General features: G+C 43.5%; 1 protein-coding gene across 5 annotated transcripts in view; it reads left to right on the top strand.

Annotated features, from left to right (window-relative positions):
* CCDC91 (coiled-coil domain containing 91) overlaps positions 1-27,226 on the top strand; it is a 315,195-nt gene that overhangs the window by 48,663 nt on the left and 239,306 nt on the right. For all 5 annotated transcript variants that reach the window (XM_077825315.1, XM_077825324.1, XM_077825306.1 and 2 more), the window contains 2 exons: positions 5,590-5,633; positions 6,475-6,553. In XM_077825315.1, coding sequence (XP_077681441.1) covers positions 5,604-5,633; positions 6,475-6,553 — 109 coding nt within the window. In that variant the 5' untranslated portion in view covers positions 5,590-5,603. The remainder of the gene's footprint in view (positions 1-5,589; positions 5,634-6,474; positions 6,554-27,226) is intronic.

The raw sequence follows: 27,226 nt of genomic DNA, 5'->3' as shown, positions 1-27,226 counted from the left end.
ATTTCCACCCCTGTATTACCAAACTGCTGTAAGGAAGAAGGTACATTCCCTCTTTCCTTTCCCCTTCGTGGACTCCCGGTGATTGCAGTGGGAAAGGGACTCCATAACTCTGTGCCTCCCCCACTCTTTGTACCTTTTTTCTCTTTGAATAGCTAGCTTCTAGTTACTCTTTGAAGATCTGCCTCTGCCTCAACAATGTAAAATTGACAGACTATCATCACTGTCAGTATGCCCAGAAAGTTCTGAATAGCTTTGTTAAAGGTGACCAGACTCTTACTAATTTCATACTGTTTGGCAAAGCTATAAGCATCTACAAAAACACTAAACTGTCTGAAGTCTCAGGAAGGCAGCACTGCCTTGGTTTACAGTTGGTATACACTGGAAGGCTATATTCTCAATCATAAGAGATAGAAACTTATTTTTTTTTAATAATGAACGCCTTAGAAATTGATGGCTTTGAGCCTCACAATCTGGGAAATTCTTCCTGCTTGACACTGAGATGTTGGGGTGTGGGCTTCTCAAGCCCTGTAATAAGTCATTATTTAGAGAACAATCATATTTTGCAGTTGGCTTGGACTAGATGAGATAAAAGATCTTTTCCATCCATAATTTTTATATTTTTATGAATCTATAATTTGAGGTCAACTACTTGTTGTCCAATTCTGTTACAATTATTTATTCTCGAGTAACAGACATGTTGTATAGCCCATATGTAGTTAGGATGAGACAAGTCTCCTAGTTACTCTTGAAGACTGTAAGCAGTTAATTACTACTTCTGTCTGAGGAGCCACAAATAATGTTCTTGTTGTAAGGAGAGAAGAGCTTTTTGAGCCCTTTAGAATACGTTTAATAAAAACCAAACCTGGAGAATATTGCTGGTTCAATGTAAAGGATGAGATTAAAGATCGTATAAACGTACGCAGCACAAGGTCTTCCGTGTTATCAAAATATAAATCTGTTAGGACTTCTAAATCATTTTATATTGGGTTATTTTTTTCAGTGTTCATATTAAGTAATTGTGTAAAGATGTATTCAAACCTTTTTAAAACTAAATGCATGTAGCATTATTTAGGTCTGAAAGTATTTTTCACTGGCAGCAGGCTTGATTTCCTTTTTCCTAAGCAATTCTTGATAGGTGGGTGCCTAGTTAAAGTTTGAATATCTTCAGTGATGGTGCTTGTACATCTTCTCATGGTAGTTTGCTATATTGCCTATTTTAAAATTCTTCCTAATGTTAAGCATGCTTTTTTTGTACTGGAGTTTATGCCAATTACTGCTCATTCTGTCCTTTGTGATGAATGAAAATTCTTTTACATATTTTAGACAGTTATGTTTCTTCTTAGTTTTTTCTTTAGAGAAATGGGCATGTCCAGTTTAAACTTTAGTTTCGTTTCAAAACCTGTTATAGTTCCTGTTATCCTCTCTGAACTTGTTCCAATTTGTCTGCCTTGTTTAAAATCCTGTGCTCAAAACTGAGTGAATGCAGTTCTCCAGTTGAGATCTAGCCAATGCTGAGTAGAGTGGAATAAAAATTCCCTTTCTAGTTTTGGTGAATAAACTGCTTAATGCAGTGGTTCTCAAACTGTAGTCCGTGGACTGCCAGTGGTCCACAAATCACTTTTTGTTCATCTTTGGAACCACTGGCCACAGGGTGCTAATGTTCCTTATTTCTAGTTGATACATCATATTAGACAGCTAAACTACATTACTTTTACTTTTCCACATAAGGAATTGCTATCAATGGCACACTGATGCTATGGGGTTGTGAATGTGTAGTCCTGGTGGACTGTGTAATTACGAATGAAAGAGGAGGGTTGTCCACAAGGCTTTTAATAAGATGTGGTCCACACTATGGCGACATCTACACTTGGAGCCGGAGGTGTGATTCCCAGCTTGAGTAGACATGCTTGCATTCTGTCATTGAGCTAGCATACTAAAAATAGTAGTGGTAGCTGTCAAGTACAAACCTGCCTGCACCCCAGGGGTGTGTACTCAGGGTAGCTACTGGGTGCCACCGCCTGTGTTGTTATGGCTGTTTTCTGTGCTATAATAGCTACACCGCAGTCTTTAGTGTGTAGCTTGATCACAGCAAGAGCAAATATGTCTGTCATGCCCAGGTCATGGGTGACCAGACCTAGTAGTTGGAGCCAGAGTCCACAGTCATGAGACAGGAGTCGAATTGACTGGGCCAGGATACCAGGCGGGAGCTCAGAAGCAGGAGACAAATTGGAGATCAGAACCAAAGTCTGACCTTATCAGGATACTGGGGAGTCGCAGGCAGGAGACAAACTGGAGGTTGGGAACTGCAAATCAGATACCAGGATGACATGCCAGAAAATCAAGATGGGGAAGCAGGAGCCAGGTAGTGGGTTGCATGAGCGGGAAGCACAAGACGTCCAGTCCAGAGCAAGGTGGAGTCCAGTTGTTTGGACAGCTTCCTGTTTTGGCTTCTGGCTTAAGTAGGGCCAGTGGGACTCTGCTAATTGGACCATACAGTGCAGCCTCACACTGGCGCTGGGCTCCTTGGGTCTAAGGAAAGCCACTGTCAGCAGTCTGCTAGGTGGAGGGTTGTTGTGGCCGCTTGAGACGTGCGAGTCATGACATTGTCTGCTTGAGCTTGGAATCACACTCCCAGCTTCAAGTGTTAGTAGCCTAAGAAAGAGTGAGAATCCTTTGCAGAAATCACTAAATTATTCTTATGCATCTGTTAGGCATATATGCAAGAGTCTATGTATCAAGTAGGTAAACTAAAAAAGGTACAATGGTTATTTCAATAGGGCTTACAACAAATGCTGTAAAGTGACTAAAGAGTTAGTTTAAAAGTATATGAAAGTAAAATTTTTTATGGAGTAAATAGGTTAATTTAGGTACTACACTTAATTAAGCTGAAAATAATTTGATAATTGCTAGGTTTATTTTGTGTGTGTATGTATGAAGTTATAGTTGTTTAATTATCAGTATCTTTATTGCTTTTTAATGTAACTTCATTTTATTATTAAAAAATGTCAATAACATATTGACTTCCATTTTCTTTCATATATTCTTTATGGGCCTGTTCCAAAGCCTATAGTCAGTCGAAAGACTTGCATTAACTTTAATGAGCATTGAATCAGGCCCTAAAATATTAACTTAATTTGAACTTCTTTTCAAACTATTTTCTGAAATCTGGTTTATATTTTTGAATGCTTTATGTAGCTGGATAGCCGTCCTTTGTTTTTTGGATACATGCTAATGATGTGCAGTGATGATAGTGTGTCGTCATATGACTTACTTTGATTCCCTTTCATTCAGTAATGGGTCTACATATTTTCTGTTTATATTATTTCACATTACATTTCTGTGACAAGAAAACAACTCCTTATCACAATTTTTTAAAAAATGCTGTTTTTTCTTTATTTTTGTGTATGTGCAGTGTATTTAAGCTATTAATGTTAATTGAGCGTGCAGGCATGAATGAACTAGTGTTTGGTCACGTAAGGATGGATTCATAGACCGGGCATCTGTGCTCTGAAAAATATCCATAGATATCCAGGATTCATAGACCGGGCATCTGTGCTCTGAAAAATATCCATCTGGCATCTTCACTGTGCGAACCCTGAGAATTTGATTTGTCTTTTTCAGGCTTATGTGGAAATTGGGCAACATTTTTTATTTAGGTTTCAGAGTAACAGCCGTGTTAGTCTGTATTCGCAAAAAGAAAAGGAGTACTTGTGGCACCTTAGAGACTAACCAATTTATTTGAGCATAAGCTTTCGTGAGCTACAGCTCACGATGAAGTGAGCTGTAGCTCACGAAAGCTTATGCTCAAATAAATTGGTTAGTCTCTAAGGTGCCACAAGTACTCCTTTTCATTTTTTATTTAATTGAATTAATTTCTTATTAGGCAAAACAATGCTGATTCAATTTAACTTTATCAGTAATTCATTAATAGCAAATTTGGTAAGCTTGGGAAGAGACAGTTTTCTGTGTCACTAATGATTTTCAGCACTAGATCGACACTCGTATCTGCCTCTAACTTTGGAGAAATTGCTCTTTTATAATCTAATTCATTAAGATTTCTTGCAAACCACCTGCATGCTTTTATTTCTGCTCATATGTTACTGAAATCTTCGCAGCCAGCCATTTAGTTTAACTGGAAAATAATAAATTTCTCTTACCTTTTTGTTACATTTATTGAGACTTGTTGGTTCATCCTTACCCTTAGTCAAATATCAGGAGGAACTTTGGGGATATATTACTGGTTTAGCTGTACTTTTTCAGGAGCACCCATGCATAGCTTGATTTACCTTCATTAGCTGAGTAACTTACTCCACGTGTTTCAAGAGAAACAAGACAGTTTTAGCTAAAAATATATCAAAATGCCACAGAAACCATGGCTGCAACTCAAAAATGTTGATCAGTTTTGAAAATCTAAATCAACCCCTGCCATGAAACCTAGGGAAGAACCTTTGTGGTGACAGAGAGACTTCCAGAAATTCACCACAGTCCTGTTCTAAGTTGGAGTTTGTGCTGATGTTGCCAGACAGCTAAGAGATGTGAAAAGCAGGAAATATTATTGAATTGAGCCACAGTGCCAATTTGGAAAAGAAACTTAAAATGTAAAAATATTTTTTCCATTCCTGGCAGATGAACATAACTTCAGAATACATGGCAGATGAAGAAATACAGAAAATTTTAATTCTGCTAGAAAGTTCTACTGGAAAGTAAAACAAACAAAATGCTAGCTTTTTTTAATGAAAAAATTGAACAGATCCTAGTTTTACTAGTAACAAGGAACCATTTTATTTTAGATCAGAAATAATATGGTGGTATGCTATAAATCCAACCACTCAAATGTCAAACGAAGATATGTTATAGAAACATTTGTTACTATAGGTGATCTCAAGTCATTTAATGATGGCGTGCTGTCCAAGAGACGAGGTAATTCGGCAGCCTTTAATACCTTTGATTATGGGGTGCTGTGTGCTTTGCTGCTGTGTCTGTTGGTAGACAGAATCACTTTTAAAATGGCTACTTTTATTGAAGCGATCTTGAACAATATTGTTCTTCCCCACCAAGGGAGCTCTGCTGTTGAGTCCCACATGATTGTCTTGTAATTCTTCTTAATCAACATAAAGGAAGCTCTAGAGAGGTTTAGAAGCACTGTTGGCTACAGTGTGGTGGGGGAGCTGTACGTCTCCAGTTCATCTGACCTGGATAGACATGTTTCTTGGTTTTCTCAAATCTCTTGTGGAGATAAGGACAATTATGGAAGCTCAGTGGGTTTATGCTCAGTCTGGATGAAAAATCAGTGATAATAGCTGGGAGTGAGAAAATAATTTGGATGAACTAGCAAAAGACTAATTTCACTTGATTGAGTGAATCTGCTTATCTGCTATCACTCATTGCTTTCAGATGCGGAGTCTGCTGTGGTTACCTATGCCTTTTGTCTCTTTGAGGCTTGCTCACTGTAATGTGTTCTACTTGAGGCTATCTTTGAAGGCTGCTTGAAAGCTTTTGCTATACGGAATACATCTGCCCACCCTTGGGATACAGCAGACTGCCAAGAGCTTAGATTTTTGATCAATATTATTTTATACTGTCTTGTAGGTGCCAGCTGGAAAATGGATGACGACGATTTTGGAGGCTTTGAGGTATGTCATGTTGCTGACCTTGAAAAATGGTTAGCTTTAGAAACTTTTAAAATTACATCATTTGGAAGGGCATGCTTTATTTTATGATTAGTGATTGTACAGATGTGAACATGAAAATTGTGCTTAGTTGTCAACGTTAAAGCAAAATTTACCAACCAATACATTTAATAATCAAGCAAAATAATTTATTTTTCTCTCTAGATAGAACACAAATTAGGGATGTTCAGCATCTTTGAAAATCAGGCCACTTAACTAAGTTTCTGTGTATTTAGATACCTAACATTAGGCATTAAAATGTAAAAACTTTGGCTTAGGTTTTAATATTTCTGGGAGGTGATTTTTTTGTTTGGTCAAATAATAAGTATAACACACACCTCTGCACATCGCCTAAAAGTTGTTTTGTATTCAGTTTAACAATTGTGAAGTTAAATCAAAGATGTTAGTGTGTTTGCGTAGTTGTGCCTATGATCATATCTGTATTTCATATCCAGTTTATTGAGGGCTTTTTCCTAAGTTTATGTGCGCTTTAGTCCCAACTAAGCAGCCAATCCTAAGCAAGTGCTTAAGTGCTTTGGTGACTAGTGATGCACTTAAATGATTTCTGTAGTGTGTGGTGTTTTTTTTTTGTAGTGCATGCTCATTGCAGTTGGACAACTACAGTAAAAAAAAAAAATGATCTTCTTCCACTTGCGCTAGTGCAGTGCAGTACAGATCAGTATTAAAGGAATATATTTGAAATGCTTGATAAGTTGTCATTAATGTGATCATTAGAAATGCTTCCTGGAAAATCTGTACATAAGTTTTTAGAAGTCTAACAAAACAGCATTTTCCGTTTTTCTAGGCAGCAGTGACCTTTGAAGGTGAAGATGGTGAAACACAAACTATTTCTCCTGCTATTCCTTGGGCAGCATTTCCTGCAGGTAATGGTTATCAGTCACAGTTCTTCTCTTCAGCATGTGGGCCTGTCTCTTCTCCTTCCTCCCTATCCAACAGCCCTCCGGCTGCTCCCAGATATTCCCACTAAAGTAGTGGTTACTTTCTTGGCAGCAGCATGAGCCTCGCTTTTAGAATGTTCTTGTGTTGAGGAATTGTTTTGGGATGCTCCAAAACTTTCTTGAGAAATGGATGATTTTTAATTGTTCAAAAGCTGAGTGGAATTTCATGAGACAGCGAAAAGGCTCTTCCCTTGTCTGGGTGTGTTCTTCCTGATGAATATCAAAGGTGTGTTTCAAACAATAGAAAGGTGCTGAGAACTTCCCAAAGAAAAGATTACTAGAATCAGTTAAACAGTTTTTTCTTGTGGCTATTTTTGTATCCCTTCACTTGTAAAGCTAGAGTTCTTTTCCAACTTAAGTCCTGTTCTGCAGAGTACAGAGGGGAAAAAAAAAAGGAAAACATTGGCAACTTTCATAGAATATCAGGGTTGGAAGGGACCTCAGAAGGTCATCTAGTCCAACCCCCAGCTCAAAGCAGGACCATTCCCCAACTAAATCATCCCAGCCAGGGCTTTGTCAAGCCTGACCTTAAAAACTTCTAAGGAAGGAGATACCACCACCTCCCTAGGTAATGCATTCCAGTGTTTCATCACCCTCCTAATGAAAAAGTTTTCCTAATATCCAACCTAAACCTCCCCCACTGCAACTTGAGACCATTACTCCTCGTTCTGTCATCTGCTACCACTGAGAACAGTCTAGATCTATCCTCTTTGGAACCCCCTTTCAGGTAGTTGAAAGCAGCTATCAAATTCCCCCTCATTCTTCTCTTCTGCAGACTAAACAATCCCAGTTCCCTCAGCTTCTCCTCATAAGTCATGTGCTCCAGTTCCCTAATCATTTTTGTTGCCCTCCGCTGGACTTTTTCAAATTTTTCCACATCCTTCTTGTAGTGTGGAACCCAAAACTGGACACAGTACTCCAGATTAGGCTTCACCAATGTTGAATGGAGGGGAACGATCACGTCGCTCGATCTGCTGGCAATGCCCCTACTTATACATCCCAAAATGCCATTGACCTTCTTGGCAACAGTGGCACAACTTTAAAGAGACATTTATTCAAAAAGTATTTTAGGAAATTTTTAAGTCTGATAGCTAATGATATTCTAGGGCCAGAAGCAATTGCTACCTGTCTCTTCAGAAAGCCTAAGTATCTTTTCTTTACAAAACTAGATAGCACCGTTGTAGAGTTACAAGTTATAGACCTTAAACTTGACATGGATACAGTACTGAATATTGCTTGATCTAACCCCAGAACAGTATAATTTAGGGGAAAATGCCACATTTTCAGCCCAAAGAAGGAAACCTTTCTCTAGCAATGTGATTTTAAAAATGGTGGGAAGGAAAAGTGAATGAAGTTGTTCAGAGATACTCATGTCAGCAGTCCCTGTGGAAATGTATTAACTACAGAGTGCAGGAGACATGGACAAAAGTACATAATAAATGCAATGTATCAGAGTATAACAATAATCAAAGAGTCCTACGCTCTGATATCTAATTTTGATAAATTACAAAAATCCATACCAAAGTCTTGATGGATGGCTTAGATCCAGCCTACTCATTTACACAAGTTTGAAGCAGAATGTAAACTCAAAATTACTATGTGGTTTAGAAGTGTGCTAATGTGATTTAAGGAGGCGTATAATCTGTAAACGTTACCACCAACTTCCATATCTTCTAGCTCCATTGTAGGCTAACCTTACTTTTTAAAGCAACAGCTAATACGCAGAACTGCGGATGTATGTGGTTTGTGTCTCTGGGACAACCGTAAAATAGTAATGTTGCCTGTACCAAAACACCCTCCTCTTCTCCTCCAGTTTACCAGCTTATGAGATTTGTACTGTTGTCTTGGTAAGTGGTAGGGAACGAATGGAGGAAGCATGTCACATTTTTCAGCTTTGCTTTCCAGGCCAAAGATTCACAAAACAGAAAGGACAAAGGAGCCAGGCCTATGGATCTTTGCTGTTTTTATAGGACATCTGAGAATAATGAAGCTGTAGGATACACTTTTTGAAAACACGCAGGTGACTTAGGTGCCCAACTCCCACTAAAGGTGAATGGGACTTGGGTGCCTAATCATTTAGATGGTTTTGAAAATGTTACTTTTAGTTCTTTCTTTAGAGTTTTTTGGGTGCCTTAATTCTATATGTGTAAGAGTGTGGACGGGATGAGATTTTTACCTTTTGGGGAGAAACTCTGACTGCACAGGAGATAAGCCTGGACCTCTATCATAACTACCTCTTTGCCTCTTTTATGTCTGGGACAGGAGATTCAGAAGGATAGAGGGATAGATTAGAAGTATTTGTGTTGGAGGAAGAAATCTTGTGGTAGAGAAGTCTTAAAAACTCATTTGGTTTATGGTTGATCTTGTTTTGTTTTTTGGTCTCTTTAATATTAGTTTATGATCACTGTTTTATTTTTATTTAACATCCTCTTTGTCAATGGAAAATTTTATCATCATAGTTTGTCTCTCCAACACTGCGGCCAAGACCTCGTGTTGTCACTTACCTCAAATAGTTCCTCATGGGTGCAGTATGTTGGCCGGAGCACTGCAGCAAGTAGCGTTCAAGTGATGGTCGAGGCCAGTGATACTAAGACTGAGGCTTGGGAGCTGCAAGTGGGTCTTTAATATGTCTCCTGTGGTTCTTTGCAGCACATGATATTAAAACACTGTGTGATTTAATTATTAACCAGTCAGGATGCTTTTATACTGTGTGGGACACAGCATGGCCAGAGGGCAGCAGGAGAGTGTTAGAAGGGAGCCTTATTCCCTGCAGAGGGAAGAAAGTTTGCTATAAGTTAATTAAAGCACCTGAAGCCAGTCACATGATAAAACCCCCCAGCTTCAATCAGAGAAGAGGAGGAGTTGAAGCAGAGTGGATTGTTGCTGGAGTACAGAGCAGTTTGGAGGGAAGCAGAGGAGAGTTTGGAGAAGTGCTGCAATGGGCTAAGAAGATCAAGACCCCAGGTAAAAGAACACCTGGTTTGTGCAGAGGGAGGGCAGGAAGCCCCACAAGCTGAAGGGCAGGAGAGGGAAGTAGCCCAGGGGAAGAAACCTCTAGTTCTAGTGGTTTACCACTATCCCTAGGGCCCCTGGGCTGGGACCCCGAGTAGAGGGTGGGCCCGGATCCCTTCCTGTCCACTCCCCTCCTCGAGGACACTAGTGGGGCAATTAATACCCCAGTTCAGGGGCAAGAAATGGTGCCCTGACCCCTGCCCCCCCAAGAAGAGAAAGCGCGAGACCCATCATAGTAGTGCCGGCAATTTGCCACACATGGTGTGAGCAGTGGGATCTACGTGCTGGGGACTTAAACCAGGGTTAGCCAAAACCCTCCCGTCCCTAAGATGGATGACGTGGTCAAGGCCCTAATACAAGCCAGCGCAGCCCAGCAGGAGGCTACCTGGGTTCAAGCAACCACCCAACTGGAGGCGACTCGGATGCAGCAGGAGACTAATCGTCTGTTGATGAGTCAGGCTGCCCAGGACCGAGCCCTGCTGCAAGAAATGGTAAATCAGATGAAGGCCCTTATGGAGCTGAATCGTTACTGCCACGGGACCCGGACCATACAGACCAGCCACTGCCTACAAAAAATGACATGGGAGAATGATGTGGAGGCATACCTCCTGGCTTTTGAAAGAGCAGCCCTGTGGGAGGCCTGGCCCTGAGATCAGTGGTCTGGTATCCTCTCCCCGTTCCTGTGTGGGGAGGCCCAGAAGGTCTACTACGATATGGCTGCAGAGACTGCAGCAGATTACCCCCAGCTGGAGGCAGAGATCCTGGTCAGAGCCGGAGTAACAACGGTGTTGTGAGCCCAGAGGTTCCATGAGTGGAAGTACACGGAGGACACGATCGCAATTACAATCGCGAGTATACGATCGCGATTGTTTGACCTGATCCACCTGACCTGGAAATGGCTGCGCCCTGAGGCCCTCAGCTCTGAGAAGATGATGGAGCTCCTGGTACTGGACTGGTATATGAGGAGGCTACCACCAAGCCTCCGGGCTTGGGTTGGCCAGAATGACCCCTCCACCTATGATGAGTTGGTGTCTCTCGTGGAAAGACAGCTGGCAGCCCGTGAACTATTCCAGACCCCAGGGGGTGAGACATGGCAAACTAGGAAGCCAGTCTCAAACCCAAGGCCCTGGACTGTTGAGAACTCTAGGAGAATCATAACTAAACCGGGCCAAAAACACAGGGATAACATGCGTTCATGGCACCTTAAATTTCTACCCCACAATCCCAGTACGGATTGAGATCCAGGGGAATGCTACCAGGGTGACTGCAGGGTTGGTCCCCAGGCTCTCGTACCCAGTCTTAATTGGTAGGGACTTCCCCGGGTTTGAGAGCTTACTCCCCACAATAGAGCCAGGGGAGGGTAGTAACCCCCGGGTTGAGATGGAGGCACCTACAGATAGCCTCACCCCAATGTTTGCTGAATTTGCCCCAGAGTTATTCTCATCCCCCGGAAAACCCCAAAAGTCTAGGCGGGAAAGGAGGGCAGATAAAAGATTGGGGACCAGGATTCTAGCAGAGAACCAGAAAACCTCCCTGGTTGGTAGGCGAACCCGTTCAGGAGGCCAGGAGATAATTCAGGCCAGTGAGGACTTTGAGGCGGTTCCTAGCCCAAGTAGGGGCAACCCAGGGGGCGGAGTAGAAACAGGCCCCCTGGAATTAGGTCAGATTGGTACCACACGTGAGAATTTCAGGCAGGACCAAGCCAATGACCCCGCTATATGCGAATGTAAGGGAGGAGGTAGTGGAAGTAAATGGCGTAGCCGTGGAAGGAAAGGCCAAAGGCCCAAGGCTATATTATGTGCTCAAACGTAATCTGTTGTACAGGATAGCGCAAATACGATGGGAAGAAGTAGAGCAACTCTTAGCCCTACGGAAACACACAAGGGCAGTACTAGAGTTAGCTCACAATCATCTATTTGGGGGACATCTAGGAGTAGACAAGACACTGCATAGAGTCCTAACAAGGTTTTATTGGCCAGGAATATGTGCAGAGTTCCAGCCTTATTGCTCCTCCTTCCCTGAATGTCAGTTGCATAGCCCCCGACCTTACTTGCGGGCCCCATTAATACCTTTGCCTATTATTGAAGTCCCTTTTGAGAGGATAGTCATGGACATAGTGGGCCCATTGAATAGGTTGGCACGGGGCCACCGAAACGTACTAGTCATCCTTGACTACGCCTCACGGTATCCAGAAGCCATTCCTTTAAGAAACCCCACATCCAAGGCAATAGCAAAAGAACTACTCCAGGTTTTTGCCAGAGTGGGCATCCTTAAGGAGATCCTGACAGACCAAGGAACCCCTTTCATGTCAAAATTAATGAAAGTGTTATGTACCCTACTCTGCATCCCAGGCCATACGGACCTCAGTCTACCACCCACAAACAGATGGACTGGTTGAGCGGTTTAACCGTACCCTTAGAAGTATGATCCGGAAGGTGGTAGCTCAGGATGGAAAAGACTGGGATACCCTTCTACTGTATCTAATGTTTGCTATACGGGAAGTCCCCCAGGCATCCACTGGTTTCTCTCCCTTTGAACTACTATACAGACGCCACCCACGCGGAATATTAGGTATTGCCAAGGAAGATTGGGAAGAACAACCCAACCCAGGAAAGAATGTAATTGAGCACGTGACACAGATGGGAGAGCGAATATCTCGAGTAACTGCTATAGTACAAGAACGTTTGGAAAAAGCACAAGAGGCCCAGCGGACATACTACAACTGTCAGGCGAAAGTATGGAGATTTCAGCCAGCGGAACGGGTCCCTCCCTCTCCACTCCACTCCTCTAGGACACTAGTGGGGCAGTTAATACGCCAGTTCAGGGGCAAGAAACGGTGCCCTGAAAACCCGCCCCCCACCCAAGAAGAGAGAGTGTGAGACCCATCATAGTAGTGCCGGCAATTTGCCACACCTGTTATTAACCAGTTGTAGAATATTTGTTCAGTCGTATTGTGAGAATAATAAATTAATTATATAGTAAATGAAACAATGCATTCACCCTACTGTCGCTCTTTCGGGTAATATTGATGGCTAAGTTGGTTCCTGAGCCACTGAGGACTGAGTATCACTAGTCTAAGCTCTCCACATTCCCATTTGGCATCATTCCTCAGCTTCTACTTTGTCACATTGTCACCAGTCTTTTGCCATCCCAGCTCTTGCTTGATTTAGAATATACCAATATTTTTGTTTGAGGTCAGTGCCTGGGGCTTATTGTTCTGAAGGAACTACGTTCTCCAGGATCATTGACATTTCTTGCCGTTTTGTTCCTCTGTAGCTTTCCACATTGATATTTTTGGGTAAGGGATTTTAAGGGGAAAGGCTCTTTCTGGACTCAGGTGGTGGAATCTGTTTGTGCAGTGGGTATCTTGGATCATGCACTTGTTTTTTGTCTCTGTTTTACTGAAAGCATTTCACTTCACTGATGATGGTGCAATCCCTATGAGATGGCATAGCAACAGTGTGGGGGTCAAGTTCAGAGACCTTGTGTTGATTCTACAGGTTTGCTTCAGTTCAATATCAATTTTGTGCGCATCATTTGAACATGACCATACTGGGGCACAATAGTCCTCAACTGAGTAACACAGTGTGAGACAGGTTGCTTGGAGTGTTTTGGGGTTAGCTCCCCATTTTGTATTGGCCAGTTTCTGTAGTACATAATTCTTGGAGTTCACTTCATTTTTCCGCTGCTTGATGTGCTCTTTGAATGTCCGCATTTAATTTGTTACACCAAGGTACACTAGATATTCATAGTGCTCAAGAATTGTGCCATCCCATGAAATCTGGAGATTTTGCTTGGCCTGATGAAGTTTCCGATGTAAGGTGTGCACTTATGTTTTGCTGGATTGACATTCAGGGACCTGTGGTAGTATTCTCCAAATACGCTTAAGGAGTCCATTAGAATGCACTTGGTGTCCCCAGTTCTCTCCAGTTTGGTGGCAATGCAAAGGTCATTTGCAACAAAAAGAAAATGAGTACTTGTGGCACCTTAGAGACTAACCAATTTATTTGAGCATAAGCTTTCGTGAGTAGCTCACGAAAGCTTATGCTCAAATAAATTGGTTAGTCTCTAAGGTGCCACAAGTACTCATTTTCTTTTTGCGAATACAGACTAACACGGCTGTTACTCTGAAATTTGAAACAATGAATCTTCACGTGGTGGGGAATTCTGATTTGGTCATTTGTGTAGACATTATATTGCAAGGGTGCTGACACTGAACTTTGAAGTAACCCATTTGGTTGAATCCTCCATCAAATTTTCTGGTGATGATCTGGACCATCGGATAATTTCTCAAAATTATTGCCAGTTTCAGTAAAACTGCATGATGGTTCATTATGTTGTAAGCAGTTGACAGATCAACAAACACTGCCCCTGTAACTTTGAAGGTTTGAAAGCCATCTTCGATGTATTGAGTTAGGTATGCAAGTTGGCCATAGCATGAATGTCCTGGGTGGACACTGCTTTGAACGTCAGTCAGTTGCTCTTCAACTACTGAGCTTATTCTATCCATTATCTGCTCATATAGCTTGTTGGTTGAGCATAGTAGGGATATGGGGTGATTGCTTTTTGCAGAGTTGGGATCTTTGAGGTTTGAGTAGTGAAATCACTGTGACCTGACTCTAAAGCCTAGCTGGCTGTATTGTCTCCAAGCAAGAGATGAAGTAAAGTAGTCACTTCAGTGCTCTCATCCTGAAATATAGTAATAGTTGGCATTAAATATGCCATTGAGTCCGGCTGCCTTTCCACATTTTAGTGTTTTCATAGCTATTGACAGCTCCTCAATATTGTGAAGTTTTCTGTCTCTGAGGAGCAAGCAAAATTTCCATTTGATTTCTTTTGTTTTGTTCTCTGCTTTGTGGGATGAATTTGCATTGAGGATGAGTTGGCATGTGGCTTGGTTGGGAGAGACTGTGGTGGTGATGTTTGGTTGTTCATCAGGGTTCAGCTTGCCCATGCTTTTTCGCTATTGTGGCATGGGTTTCTTGTTTCAGTCAGCTCCCTCCAGTGATCACACCCCTCCTTTCCAATCTTTCTCATAAGTGTTTCCCTGAGCACAGTGGTTTCTTCACTAAAAGGAGTCCAAGTCAAACAGCTTTGAATATCTTTTATATTATTGGTTGGTTTGTTCTGAAAGCCCAAGTACAAAGTGGGTATGTATACACTTCCAAAAATATATATAAAAATCCTACAACATGGAGTCTTACAACTTGTTGGTTACAGTTACTGGCATAACTTAGCTGATGCTCTGAAGCAACATGAAGCAACCCAGCCATTTTATGGCCTACTCCAAATGGATGGAGGTCAAGTCCAGTCTCAAGCTGAATAAATGCATAGACACAGAAAACCAGTGCATTATTAATGTAGAAACCCAGCACTGGAGGAACGTGCTCGAGTGTCTGATCCCAATTATCTTCCTTGCAAAGAATAATATGGCTTTCCAGGCATTAACAGTAAGATTTGTTGATGACGAGGATGGCTGTGTCCAAGTAAAGGGACACTTTATCTGTTTCCGGTCTGTGGACCACTCTGCTGGAAAAGGCCTAACAGAACTGTTTAAGAACATTTTGAATGAGAATAAAATGAAGCTTCAGAATGGCCAAGGCTATGACAACAGCGCGAATGTGACTGGAAGAAACAGTTTTGTTTGTGCCTTGTGGCTGCCATTCGCTCAACCTGCTTGTGTCAGATGCAGCATCATTATCTTTAGATTCAGCATCTCTCTTCAGAGTATTGCAAAGGATATACGTACTGTTTTCAGCATTGACTGTCAGGTGGAAGACTCTCATGGACAGTTACAAATCTGAGCGTGAAGCTACTAAGTGACACTGACTGGGAGAGCCACATTGACAGCATTAGGCTAGTGAGGTACCAAGTGACTTAAGTTTGTGATGCCCAATGGAATTGGCACAGTGGAGTAAAGCCAAGGCCGGAACCTGACACAAGGCACAAAGCCTGTTAAACCAGATCATTGACTTCAAATTTCTGGTCTCAATTGTGGTTTGGCATGATATCCTGTTCCAAGTATACATTGTAAGCAAGGCATTACACACTCAGTTGATGGACGTTGTGGTCGCTGCTACTTTGATGAGAAGCTGCCTTGATTTTGTTGTGACCTACAGAGACAGTAGATTTGAAGATGCCATCACTGCTGTGAAAGAAATGGCAGAAAACTTAGGATATGAGCTGGTCTTCAAGGTCACTCGTATTCATCGGAAGGAGGGACAGTTTGGTATGAGGACACAGATGAGGTGATGGGAAGCTTAGAAGAAAAATTCAAGGAGATTTTTTTTTTTTTGGTCGTTGACGCTGCCTGTGCCCATCAAAGAAAGGTTTTGACAAATGAAACACCACAAAAAGACCTGCGGGATTTTGTATGGCCTTAGTAAGCTGCTGGTGGACAGGAAAACTCTTGAATAATTTACAGACCTTCACCGGATGTTGACACATGGGGAATGTTTGGACATCAATGATAAAGACCTCTATGTCAAATTGGACAACATCCATCACATTTTGCCTCATGGGAAGCACTCTCCACTCCAAGTTCTCCAACTCATTCATGATGCAGAGCTGAAGGACAATTTTCCTAATGTGTGGATAGCTCTGAGGATTCTACTCATGTGAGTGGTGAGCACAGCTTTTCAAAGCCCAGGCTCATTAAAACATATCTTGATCGACAATGGCCAACGAGAGACTGACATCACTTACTATTTTATCACTTGAAAATGCCATTGGCCAGTCTTTGGATCTCTCTCTGCTGCTGCGCTTTAGTTTGCGAGGGCAAAGGCAAGAAAAGCAACCTTTTGAATTAAAGGACTAGGATTAACATTCTAAGGCTGTCACCTGTTGTAACACTATTTAATACTGGTCCAATGTTGTGCACAGTTCAATTTCTTGATGTTAGTACACTTCATTTATGCTTAAAATTAAAGTTTCTATAAGCTTAGAGGAAATGAATTTTTTTATTTGCATAGATATGACATGAATAAATACAGATCCTAGCGTGCATATTTATTGTCTTATGAATGGGCTAAATCATAAATGCAAATCGTGCATCAAAGTCATGAAATGGACTACAAATGCAATAAAATAAGGTATTCAAAAGGTTAATAAATGCTTGGGGGGAGAGGGGGAGGGCACTGAAGACACTGCTCGCCTGAGGCGCCATTTGGTCTATGCCAGGCCTGGCCTTGCCTAGGGATGTACTTTGGGGCAGTCTTCCATACTAGGGAGACAAATTCTCCATAGTGCTTGTATGTGGGAGTAATATTACAGGTGAATTCATCCAATTCAGAGGAAAACGCCTTCGCATTCAGCCTTTCTGAAGGTGGATCTTGGCAGGTACGTTGTTTCCTCTTCAACTGCTTGTTCATGTCCATTCCAATCAGGTGTGTGTGCGTACACATGCACAGTAGTTGGAAGATTTTTCCCCTAGGAGCAACTGCAGGGTTGGCCTGGGAGCCACCCAGTGGTGAGCTGGAGCTGGTTCGCACTGGTTCTCTAGAACCAGTTGTTACATTTTAAATTTAGAAGTCCCCCGCGAGGGACAACCGGTTCTAAAAGGGCTTCTAAATTTAACTGGCCAAAAGTGGCTCCCTGGAGCACCCAAGGGGAAAATTTTTGATGGGTGCAGAGCACCCACCAGCAGCTCCCCACCCCACCCCTGGCCCCAGCTCACCTCCACTCTGCCTCCTCCCCTGAACGTGCCACCCCACTCTGCTTCTCCGCCCCCCCAGGCTTCCCGCGAATCAGCTGTTTGCATGGGAAGCTGGGGCAGGCTGAGAAGCAGGTGGTGGCTTCCCGCTCAGGCCCAGGGAGGTGGAGGTGAGCTGGGGCGGGGGGGGGGGGGGGGCGCGGGCGCGAGGAGGGCCGCTCGCACCGCAGCAGGTAACCCGGGGGTAGGGGGAGCACTCAGGGGAACCGCTCCCCACCCCAGCTCACCTCTGCCACCCTCAGCCTGAGTGTGAAGCTGCCACCTGCTTCTCAGCTCTCCCAGGCTTCCTGCCGAACAGCTGATTCGCGGGAAGCCAGGGGAGGGGGCGGAGAAGCAGAGCGGGGCAGTGCGTTCAGCGGAGGAGGCGGAGTGGAGGTGAGGTGATCTGGGGCCGGGCGCGGGGTGGGGAGCTGCCAGTGGGTGCTCTGCACCCACCAAATTTTCCCCATGGGTGCTCCAGCCCTGGAGCACCCAGGGAGTTGGCGCCTAAGGCGCCACTTTTGATGTGATCAGTGGGGGAGCGGCTGCTCCCCCTGTTCCCCACCTAGCTATGCTCCCCCACCCCTAGGAGCCAGAGGGACCTGCTGGATGCTTCCTGGAAGCTGCCCCAGGTAAGCACCTCTGGGACTCCCCACCTCACCCCCCGGCAGGTCCTTCTGGCTCTTTGGGGCGGGGTGGGGTGGACACCTAGTATGGTGGCCCATGAGACCCTCCTGCCCGGTTCTGGGGGCAGTCAGGGGACCGGGGAGGGGGGTGGATGGGGCAAGGGTGCTGGGGGGGTTGGATGGGGCCGGAGTCCCAGGGGGCGCGGGTGGGCACCGACCCCCTCATGGGGTGACGCGGGAACCCGTTGTTAAGATTTTGGCAGCTCATCACTGGAGCCACCTAGAGTCACACCTTCATGGCGCCCAGTATAGAGCCCTGTGAACCCTACACCCACTCAGTTCCTTCTTACCGCCAGTGACAATAGCTGGAGCTTCCCTTTCTTTTCTCTTGCTTTGGCAAGTAGATTAGCAGTACTTTATACGATGTACATAGTTAGTTTCCAGGAGTTAGTATAGTTTAATAGTTTTTATAAGTTTCAGTTATGGGGGGTCCCCCCCAATTTTTTACCAGGGCGTAACGCGATCCCCAGGCTTTAAGACTTGCCAGATTTGTGCAAAGCGCATACCAAAAAGTGACCCCCCCCCACACCTCCTGCTTATGGTACCCGGGTGAGGGTCACCAGAAAGACTGCTGCAAAATCTGTCAGGAATTCTGACCGAGAACCATTAAGGAGAGGGAGCAGTGTCTCAAAATTCTCCTTATGAAGGCAGCTTTCCGACCTCAGTCGGACCCAGGCGCTGGGGATCCTGCACCCAGCATGTCTTTGGCGCAAAGTGCTCTGGCGCCATCTTTGAATGATCTGGCACCAAAGAAAGATGCTGGCAAGGAAGCTGGGCACCATCATGGAGCCTCTCATGGATATTGCAGCCTTTCGCATTGGTCCCAATCGCCGGTACAGAAGAAAAAGAGGTCAGAGCGAGGCCGATCTCCCTTTGCAAGACCCAGGGACTAGCCACCAGTAGTACCTCAGTAGGGCTATGGCTTGGGGACTCGAAAGAGTGGGGCTGCATTGACTCCTGCCCAAACAAGGCAGTCGAGTCCAGGCCCATCTTGCTCACCGCAGCCATCGGAGCATCTACCGCTCCCGTCCACCTTGAGGCGGCGCAGGACCTATTGAGGCTCATGGCACTGTTCTTGCTGCCGAGACAAGAGAGCGTCCCGGCACTGCAGGTTCCGTCACGGCACCCCATGTGGTCATAGGGAAAGCTGGTGATGATGGCACGCCGATCCCTATTGTCCTGGCACCCTTCTACTCCAGCACCGCCATCCAGGGAGCGCAGTCAGTCCCCTGCTTCTCGACGCTCAACCTCAAGAGGAGCAGGGCCACCCTGGTCCTCCTACTCTGAGTTGAACTCATACTGCTCGACTATAGCAGGGGCAGAAGATCCTCCTCATGGCACCATAGGCGGTCCCACCCGATGCAGTGGGCTCCTCAATGGCAAAATCCACCATAGTGGCCCTTTTGGACTCCGTGGGCCTTCCATCAAGCCCAGGGTCAGAGTCAGGGGTTCTGCTGAGGTGCAGCATCAGTGGCGTCCACAACGCTTGTTCCACCATGGTTGGCACCGAAGCCATTGCCTTGGTCATTGGCACCGACCGCGGCACTGACATTGACCGCTGTGGCACCAGAGGCATCAGTGGCCCTGATTGTGGCTACGACACAGTACCGGCACTGACACCACCTCTGTCATCAGTGCTGGCTGTGATGGCGTCTACAGGAACCCCGGTTCACATGCTGCACCAGGTGCCGGAACTGGCATGGGCCCCAGTGTTGTCACCGACACCCACGCCTTTCATAGCACTGGGACCAGGCCAACCTACCGCAGTTCCCATGGGGTCAAGAGATCCCTCGGGTGGGGACAGTAGGGAGCAACCACCTTCCCTGGTGGTCTTCTCTTCACCAGATGAGGCCCTAGCGGGCACTTCAGTAGTCCCAGCTCCAGAAGACTCCAGGCTGTTGCAGCTGCTGCAACAGCCAGGTCACCCAGGATTTGGACATTAAGGCGGAGGAAATTGTGGATGATGGAGACCCTATGGTCCTGCTCATATTGCCCTACTGCTGATAAAGACAATCACGGACATGACCAAGATCCTTTGGCAGACCCCGGCCTCTCTGCAACCTATGGCCAAGCACAATAAGCGCCGGTACTTCGTGCCCTCCAAGGGCTATGAACACCTCTATTTCCACCCTCAGCCTGATTCCTTGGTGTTAGATGCCACCAACCAGCAAGAGAGACAAGGATTTCAAGGCCCTTTGCCCAAGAATAGGGATGCCAAAAAATTAGACCTTTTCGGGTGAAAGGTTTACTCCACGGGGGGACTGCAACTCTGAATATCCAACCAGTAGGCAATCCTCAGCAGGTACTCCTGCACTGCCTGCTTGGCAATGGCTAAATTTATGGAGGAGTTCCTCTCAGACTCAATCACGGTCATCTTCAACATGTGAACCTCGAGTCGCTTCACCTCACAGCATGGAAGCTCCATGGTTGAAACTGATGGAGCTTTCCTCTTTAGACCAGGTTAGACAGGTCCTCCTTGGCAGCAGAAAACCCTCTACAAGAACCACATACCTTGCCAAGTGGAAGAAATTTTCAGTCTGGTCAGCACAGTGCCATTTGTTGCTGACACTAGCATCAGTGCTGCTTATTCTGGACTACCTCCTCCATCTGAAGCAGCAGGGGCTTTTGTTATAGTCAGTAAGGGTGCACTTAGCTGCCATCTCGGCCTTTCACCCGGGTGAGGAGGGGCTGCTTTTTGTTTGCTAACTCGATGGTCAGCCGGTTCTTAAAAGGGCTCTACAGACTACCCTAATGACAGTGAGCCTGTCCTGGTCTGGGACCTCAACCTGGTCCTTTCTCGACTCCTGGACCACCTTTTGAGGCCTTGGCAATGTGCTCTCTGCTCTACTTCTCTTACAAGGCGGTGTCCCTGGTGGCGATAACCTCGGTCAGGAGAGTGTCTGAACTCAAGGCCCTAACCTCAGAGCCCCCTTATACCTTATTCTATAATGACAAGGTGCAGCTCAGACCTCATCCTGCTTTTGTCCTGAAGGTTGTATTGCAATTTCACATTTACCAGGACATCTTTCTCCCGGTGTTCTACCCTAAGCCGCAGTCTGGTGGCAGGGAGCAGAGATTCTACTCATTAGATGTCCGCTGTGCGCTAGCTTTCTACATTGAGAGAACAAAGCCCTTCAGAAAATCAGTCCAGCTGTTCGTGGCGGTGGTGGACAGCATGAAAGGCCTACCCATGTCATCACAATACATTTTGTCATGGATCACATCCTGCATCTGCGAGTGCTACAACCTCGTGGGGGTTCCTGTATCCCCAATCACTGTGCTCTCCACCAGGGTGCAGGCTTCACCAACAGCATTCCTGGCGCAGATCCCTACTCAGGAAATTGGCAGAGCAGTGATGTGGTCCTCCAGCCACGCTTTTACCATGTGATTTACGCAACAGGCCAGAGACAAAGCGGCCTTCGGATGAGCAGTGGTCCAACCAGTGGACGACCCCGACCCTGCTTCTTGAAATTAGGCTTGTGAGTCACCTGATTGGAATTAACATTAACAAGCACTCAAAGAAAGAAATGGTTACTTGCCTTCTCATAACTGTTGTTCTTCGAGATGTGTTGTTCATGTCCATTCCAATACCCACCCTCTACTCCTCTGTTGGAGTAGCCAGCAAGAAGGAACTGAGGGGGTGTAGGGTCGGCAGGGCTCTATATTGGGTGCCATGAAAGGTGTGACTCCAGGGGGCGCCCAGCTGACCCTACAGTTGCTGCTAGGGCAAAAAAATCTTCTGGCTACTGTGCACGTGTGTGCACACACACCTGATTGGAATGGACGTGAAGAATAACAGTTCTGAGAAGGTGAGTAACCGTTTTTTTTCCCTAGGTTCCTAGCTTTTCCTGAGTTGCAGCTTCTGTTGTTGCTTGCGCTGGTGTATGTTGTAGTCGGTGCCATGACTCCCTTCTGAAGCTGCCTTTCATTTTCAGAGATGAGACAGGCTAAGTCAGGGCTATACTCCTTGTTCCATTTTACACTATGGAAGGTATGATGATCCTTGGTGGGGTGGGGGGAAGTTCATAGAGCAAGATCAGGTTGTTTTTTACCATCTACTTCTCAACTTCTTTCCCACTGTTTTCATTGTTGGGGTATCCCAAGATGGTGGCCTGACTGTTGAAGTTGCTAGTGTCCAGGCATGCTCTTTCTGGCAGTGGTAAGTTGGTTGACCATGCAAGCTGTTCATCTTGTGGTTTGTAAACAGAGACGACTGCTATCATGTTCAGCCATAAGTTCCATTGTACCATAGTGTTTCCCAGTTGTCTTCTGTTGTATACAAGTATCACACTGCCATAAATGTCGCTTTAGATGTTCGCAGCAATATGCATACTAGGGATGTTTGGTGCTGTTGTCTCTGTCTCTAATAGGCATGTGATGTCTACTTTCATGCCACACAGAACATCAGCCTTCTCTTCAGAGAATTCCTCTACATTGGAACTGATAATTTTAAGTGCCATCTTTGATTGAGGCCGTGGAAGGGCTACTTATGCTGCATCTATTGTCTCTGTCTTCTGTCCTGGTCTGTGTTGTCAACTTTGGATTCTCCAATGGTTTGTTGCAATGGGAGAATAACTGGTGATGACACGAACGTCTCTGACTCAACCTCCACAGAAGATATTATTAAATAATAGAATTGCGCCTTATCTACGCACAGCTTGCACTGGTTTAATAAGTATGTGTATTTAAACCAATTTAGTTAACCAGTGCAAGTTTGTGTGAGTACTCTTAAAAATGTTAAGAATGCTTTAATTATGTAATCTGTTTATAATCAATTATGCTAAATAAATATGACACTCTTAAACTGCAATAAGAAAAGCTACACACAAACTTGCACTAGTTTAACTAAACTGTTTTAAAAATATACTTTTTTAGTTAAACCTGGTGCAACTTTTGTGCAGATAAGATCCTAGTTTTCAATTCCTGTCAGAAGGGAGGGTGGTTTGGTCAGTCTTTGTTTTTCCAATCTCTTCCATCTTTTTTTCCCCAATTTCCTCCTCTCCAAATTAAAAACAAACAAACCCACCCGCAGCAAACTCAGGGTTTCTCCAGGACCCTAAGAGTTGTTGCAGTCATTTTTTTTTTGTATTTTATACATTGACAATATATGGGCAAAACTTTCAGTGATCTCTAAAAGTTCTGGAAACTACAAGTCAACTATTGTGACGCAAAAAGAGAGAATCCAATAGCCAACTATGTCTTCAACAGTGACAGTAGCCTTTAGGATACTGGGATAGTTCCTCATTTGGGAGTGTCAGGAAGGTCTGAGTAACTTGACAATAGAAAACGAAAGTTCTGATTCTGCATTTTTTATGCAAAACTTATGGGTCTGTTGCCTGAATAACGATTAAACGCATATTAAAACACTCTGTCCTCTTACACTTAACATTAACGATATAACCTTTCTTAAATCTGAGCACAGCACACCATTGCAGCCACAGGGTTTCTTTAGCTATTCCATGGAAAACATACTGTACTGCTTAGTAGTTTTTCTTTGGAAAAAGTTCTTTAAGTCTCTGAGCACGTTACACCTCTTTTGTCACAGGTGGAAGCTGAAATGTACTGTGGAGTTATCCTTTATTTGTATTTATGTGTTTGGCTGGTGACTGTTTGGATCCTTATTATTCCATATAAAATATGGAAAAACACACCAGTAGATCACAGGTAAAGATAAACTATCAGTATTACATTAGATTAAGGACACATTATGGTTTGTTGGTTATCTGATTGTTGGGAGTGAGCTGGGTTTCCAGTGTAAGCCAAAATGTTTCTTTTTCTGTATTTTGAAGAAGATATAATGCTTATGTGAAGAACTAAAGATTTTAACCAATTATTATAGTATTTTACTAAATAAATCATATAAACTAATTATAACTATAAAATCCCACATAATGTTGGCATACTTTTTGTGCCTATGCAAAAGTTGCCCTCATTAAACTTGCTTCCAATGTTGTGTTTAATTGTGTTGTTCTGTTGGATTCCATTCAATGTATATATTAGTATTTGCTTTAGTTAAGTGTCACTGAAACCAAAATCAAATAATAAGGAAGACATATTTGACATGCTGTCTGGAGTGGCTCCCGACCGAGAGTGCCAACCTCAGAGCAGCTGTCAAAAGCAGGGCAGACACCCCAAACTGGTGGTATGGTTTATAATTAGATTTCAACAACTCAGTAACAAATGTGAATTTCTGGATCACTGTAACAGTCTTACCATGGCGTCAGAGACAGTCCTGTTGGGCACTCCTCTATCTTACCGTAAGTTCAGTTTGCCTGGGTGGCATGTCTTCACTAGCAACGTTAAAGTGCTGCCGCGGCAGTGCTTTAACGTGGCTGTGTAGTTGTGGCACCAGTGCTGGGAGATAGCTCTTCCAGCGCTGTACAAAACCCATCTCCATGAGGGGAGTAGCTACCAGCGCAGGGAGTGTGGCTCTCAGCGCTGGTGCACTGTATACACTGCCACTTCGCAGAGCTGAACCTCTCACTCTGGGGTGTGAAAAAACACCCCCCTGAGCGCAGCTAAAGTTGCAGCTCTGTAAAGTGGCAGTGTAGACAAGGCCTTAGTGATAAATGGTCACTGACACCAAAATATAACAAAATATTGAGGTGGCTCCCAGTCCCAAGAGGCCAGTCACTTACCCAGATCAGTTTGAATCTTTGATCTCACACTAAAGACAATGCTGGTAGCCAATCCTTTCGTAACCTAATAAAGGATTTAACTAGGAAAAAGAAATAAGAGCCTTTTACAGGTTAGAGCAGGCAACGTATATAGACAGTGAGTTCAGTCTATGGGTGTAGTAATTTGTGAGCACTGAATGTCTTTTTAGGCCAACCCAGGTGAAACCTTGGAATCTCTACCTTTTTGTTTCTTAGCTCCAGCCTTTCTAAGAACTCAAACAGCAAAGAGATGAAAAATCTTCATGTTAGTTATCTTTATTTGCCTCTTCCAGAATTCAAGCTGATGAGGTGTTCTTCCTTCACCTTCATGGATGTAAGGGGGCCATTAAACCAGGCTTTGTGATGTGATGTTCCGCGATGGCCCATTTAAACTTGATAGTTCTTCTGGATGGGCAGGAGAATCACTTTTCCTGTCTAGGTTTACAAGTTTAGAGTAGGCATTTTAACCATTACAAAGCAAAACTAACATATTATGTTATAGCATGGGATGCAGACATCCCAAGAAAGGTTAATGCATGCAGCAACTTACATGCATTTTATAGAGACTAAACACATTCTCACAATTTTAATACCCATGTTGAACAATATTAACATACAGGTGAGCTGGTCTGGTTTCCAGCTATGAATTTGTTAGTGATCACATGACTCCTGTAGCCTTGGCAAAAGCTGGCACCTGGTTTACCAGTGTCACAGTATTTTCACAAATAATTTTACATCCATCACGTTGTTCATAGAGTTGCTCAAATCTGTTTACTTGAATGCAAATCAGATGTGCTAGTGACTTTCACAAAATTAAAACATTTTGGCTTAAGTATATAGTATCTATTTTCTAAAGTCTAATTTAAGCCAAATGTTACATCCTTTAAAACTAATTATGTGGGTATTTAAAAGTTTTGTGTGATTTATAAGCAAGTCTGATTTTTTTTTTTTTTTTGGCAGTGGTTTATATCCGGCTGTTTTTAAAATTAAAAAAAAAAACCACACACCTCCCTATGTATTCAGGTATAATATAACCAGTTTAAACTTGTAATACAACTCTTTCTGTTACTATTTCACACAGTTCCAGTGCACTTAAATCCTTGCAAATATTTCATGAATAAAGTAGTTTATTGCAAGAAACAAGATTTTATAGGACTGATACAAGGTTTTATTGACATTGCCTTGTAAAAAGAAAAGGAGTACTTGTGGCACCTTAGAGACTAACCAATTTATTTGAGCATAGTTAGTCTCTAAGGTGCCACAAGTCCTCCTTTTCTTTTTGCGAATACAGACTAACACGGCTGTTACTCTGAAAATTGACTTGTAAGTTACCTTTGGTTTATTGGGAAATTGTGGCTTTGCCTGGTCAAGGTTTTTGTGTAGAACTATTCTTACATCATAATCTTCACATTGAGCAATGGGATTCTCAAGTCTTCCTTTTGTTAAAGCTGAGCTACACTGTTTTGTTAAAATAATTTTGGGGAGCATCGTGTTCCCTTGAAAGAGTCCCAGCACATTTTCATCATTAGACTTATAGTGGACAAAGAACAGGTAGTTAAAAGTCCCATCAATTTCTTGAAAGTGTTACATTCATAAAAATTAAAGTTGACAAAGCAAAAAATTGGCCTATTCATTCTTCAATATTTAGGCTTAATACAGTTAAATGAAAAGTTAAGATGTCAGGATTTGGTTTGATATTCCGTTATAAAACTTACATTAAGGACTTTTGCTATTGATGGTTCACTTCAACTTAAAACCAACTTTTGAATCTTGGATCTGCACCGTTTTTTCCCCAGGTATTTACAACATGAAAGGATAGGCTTATGAATTACACAGTGCTCGGTTAGAAGAATGAGCCCTCAAAATGGGGGTGTATGTCGATGGTAATGCTATGTTCCACGTTTCACTGTAGGCTCAAATAAAAAAGAGAAAATGCAAAATTTTTGTGGGGAGGATGGTATACTAACACTTCTCCCCCATGCCCTTCGGATAGAGCTTTGGACTAATTTATCCATAATCTGGAAATGGACAAAAATATAAATAAGCATGGTGGACTTTTTGCTGGTATAAGGGGAAAAGATAAGATACAGTAGTCAAAGTATACACACTATTTTTCCACAAAATCTTCCTCCAGCATCATGCTAAAGAAATACTTGTATTATGCTGACTAGTAGCAGGAGGTAGAACTACTTTCTTTTTTAAATTACAGTAATGTGTTCCTATCAGAATTAGGGACCCATTGTGTTAGGTACTGTGTAAGCACAGAGTAAAAAGGCAAAGAGCTGATGCTGCAAAGAGCTTGTACTCTTATTTAAGATTTAAGGGCAAGATACAATAAAAGCAATATGAAGGAATGAATGAGGAAAGACTAGGGAAAACAATAATAGTATGTATTTGCATAGGCCAGCAATGTACACAGCTGTATCTGTCTTTGCTGATGCTACTGTTTATAATGTCTCAAAAACTGATGACTCTTCATACATTACTTTTTCTGACTGTTTGTTTTATTGAGGGAGGCACATGGAGTATTCTTCAATATGGTACCAGTATAAGA

The sequence above is a fragment of the Eretmochelys imbricata genome, chromosome 1 (genome assembly GCF_965152235.1).
Source record: "Eretmochelys imbricata isolate rEreImb1 chromosome 1, rEreImb1.hap1, whole genome shotgun sequence".
NCBI lineage: Eukaryota > Metazoa > Chordata > Testudines > Cheloniidae > Eretmochelys > Eretmochelys imbricata.
This window is presented reverse-complemented; position numbering and strand designations above follow the sequence as displayed.